Source organism: Pelophylax lessonae (genome assembly GCF_965119305.1).
Source record: "Pelophylax lessonae genome assembly, chromosome: 6".
Classification (NCBI taxonomy): domain Eukaryota; kingdom Metazoa; phylum Chordata; class Amphibia; order Anura; family Ranidae; genus Pelophylax; species Pelophylax lessonae.
In genome coordinates, this window is record NC_138773.1 from 146,788,968 (window position 1) to 146,791,975 (window position 3,008).

A 3,008-nucleotide genomic window follows, 5' to 3' on the forward strand; every position below is an offset into this window, starting at 1 on the left:
CCCTGCCAGTGTCATTTTTACAGTAACAGTGCATATTTATAGCACTGATTACTGTAGTAATGTCACTGGTACCCCCAAAAGTGTCAAAAATGTCAGTCAAGGGTCCGATCTGTCCGCTGCAATGTCGCAGTCCCGCAAAAAAAATCGCAGATCGCCACCAGATCTAGTTAAAAAAAAAAAACAATAAAAATTACATAAATTTCTTGTAGTTAGTAGCTGCGATAACTTTTGCGCAAACCAAATCAAAATACGCTTATTGCGATTTTTATTTTACCAAAAATATGTAGCAGAAAACAAATTGGCCTAAAATGTTAAAAAATTTTGATTTTTACATTTTTTTGGGGGGAATTTCACATAAAAAAATGTGAAAAATATTGTTATTTTTTCAAAATTGTCGCTCTTTTTTTGTTTATAGCGCAAAAAGTAAAAATCGCACAGGTGATCAAATACCACCAAAAGAAAGCTCTATCTGTGGGGAAAAAAAGGACCTAAATTTAATTTGGGTACAGCATCGCACGACCACGCAATTGTCCGTTAAATTAACGCAGTGCCGAATCGCAAAATATGGCCTGGTCAGGAATGGGGTAAAATCTTCCGGTCTTAAAGCAGTTAAAAATATGCTCATTGAGAATTTTTTTGTCAGACATGTAGCTAAATACATTTTGGCCTAAATATATGACAAAAATTGAATATATTGGATATTTTTTAACTGTCAAAGTAGAAAATATTGTTATTTTTTTCAAAATGAGCGCATTTTTTTATTAATATCGCAAAAAATAAAAAGCCCAGAAGTGATCAAATACCACCAAAAGAAAGCTCTGTTTATGGGGAAAAAAAGAACGTAAATTTTGCTTGGGTGCGGTGTTGCATGACCGCGCAATTGTCAGTTAAAGTCGCACAGTGCCGAATAGCAAAAAGTGGCCTGGACGTAAGACAGCAAAATCCTCCAGTGGTAAAGTGGTTAAATGACAGTGATCTCTGATATGCGGGTTCTGAGTGTCAGTATTTTTTGCAATAGGGGTTCTGAGTGACAGTGATCTCTGATATGAGGGTTCTAAGTTACAGTGATTTCTAATATGGGGGTCTGCGTGTCTGTAATCTCTCATATGGGACACTGAGTGACAATGATCTCTAATTTGAGGGTTTCTGATCTCTGATATGAAAGTTCATAGTGACAGTGATCTCAGATATGGGAGTTTTGAGCAGGACTAATCTCTGTTTTGGGGGTGCTGAGTGGCTGTGATCTCTAAGAAGGGGATTCAGAGTGGACTCTGATCTGTGCTAGAAGGTCCCAACTGACAGTGCAGTGCCAGTTTCAAAAGGGTGACAGTGGGCAGTATTTTCCTGTGACATTTGATAACTGCTGTGGAGTTCTGCATTGCAAACTTACTATGCATCTGCCAGGCTGCGGTATTCTCGTCCACCCAACCAGAAGCCTATTCTGTAACCCGGAGCCGCAGCAGCTTCAACAAAGGGGCCATTTTGGACCCACCAAAAACATTGCACGTCTTTAAAAAAGACCACCAAACCATGCATAGCAGTGGTGACACGACCCATGGAGACAGGAGTCTTTATTTATTCCAGGTAGCCTTCCAGCTCGTTATCAGCGTTGTAAAGCAGAGAAGCGGGGTCTGACAGCACTCCCAGGTCCACCAGAGCCTGATCCATGTCCTCGGGCAGGAAGACGATGCCCACATTGAGGGCGATGTACTCCATCAGAAAAGCATAATACAAGATCAGCACGTTGACAAAGAACAATCCCATGTAAAACATATAGGGGGTCTCATTGAGCGTATGTCCCGGGGAATCCAGGGGTGCCGACAGCATGCACTAGAGGGGCGTGAAACCGGAGCAAACAAAGTGTCCTGAGACTTATAGTACCTCACTCACACAGGGGGGCCAACACCGCACAGCATGAAGCTGTGAAGGAACCATGTGAGTGCCTGCCTGTCACTGCAGTCAGATTACAGATGCCTTGTGTACACATACCAGGAAAGGGGGTGGGGGGTATCCTGGCGCACAGTATGACCAGTGGGCGGAGTTATGGAGCAGCACGCACAAGCTTGGTTGTAAAACACACTTTACTGTATTTACTGTAAGGGCTGGGTGGATAAGTAGAAGTAACGTTTTGTTGTCACTTTCACTATATTTTTACAGATTAACCCAAAGGCCTAGAAACTATCAAGGCACACATACAGTATATGGATACAAATGGAGCAAAGGTGTATTTATGTGTCTTTAACCACATCTGGACCGCAAGATTTCCCCCCTTAATGACCAGGCTATTTTTTGCAATTCGGCACTGCGTTTCTTTAACGGACATTTGGGCGGTCATGTGACGTTGTACCCAAATAAAATTGTCCTTTTTCCCCACAAATAGAGCTTTCTTTTGGTGGTATTTGATTACTTCTGCCATTTTTATTTTTTTGCGCTATAAACAAAAAAAGAGCGTCAATTTCGAAGGAAAAATAATATTTTTCTCTTCCTGCTATATAACATTCCCAATAAAAAAAAAATGTAAAAAGCAAATTTTTTCATCATTTTAGGCCAACTTGTATTCTGCTACATATTTTTGGTAAAAAAAAAAATCCCAATAAGTGTATATTGATTGGTTTGCGCAAAAGTTATTGCGTCTACAAACTAGGGGAAATATTTAGGTCATTTTTATTTATTTTTACTAGTAATGGAGGCGATCAGCGATTTTTAGCGGGACTATGACATTGTGGCGTACAGATCGGTCACCTGACATTTTTTACACTTTTGGGGGGGACCAGTGACATTACTACAGTAATCAGTGCTAAAAATATGCACTGTTACTGTACTAATGATCTTGGCAGGGAAGGGGTTAACACTAGGGGCGATCAAAGGGTTAAATGTGTCCCTAGGGGATGCTTTCTAACTGTGTAGGGGGGATAAACTTATGGAATGAGCACAGGGACCTATGTTCCTAAATAGAAGGAACACAGGAGCCTTGTGTTCATTGCTGACAGAACAGCAGACCGCCGTTC

General features: G+C 40.9%; 1 protein-coding gene across 1 annotated transcript; it reads right to left on the reverse strand.

Annotated features, from left to right (window-relative positions):
* Positions 1-1,575: 1,575 nt before the first annotated feature.
* Positions 1,576-1,827, reverse strand: DEXI (Dexi homolog; the record flags this gene model as incomplete). Its single annotated transcript, XM_082261384.1, has 1 exon — positions 1,576-1,827. The coding sequence occupies one exon, from the start codon at positions 1,825-1,827 to the stop codon at positions 1,576-1,578; it is 252 nt and encodes an 83-aa protein (XP_082117510.1).
* Between the last annotated feature and the right edge of the window lie 1,181 nt (positions 1,828-3,008).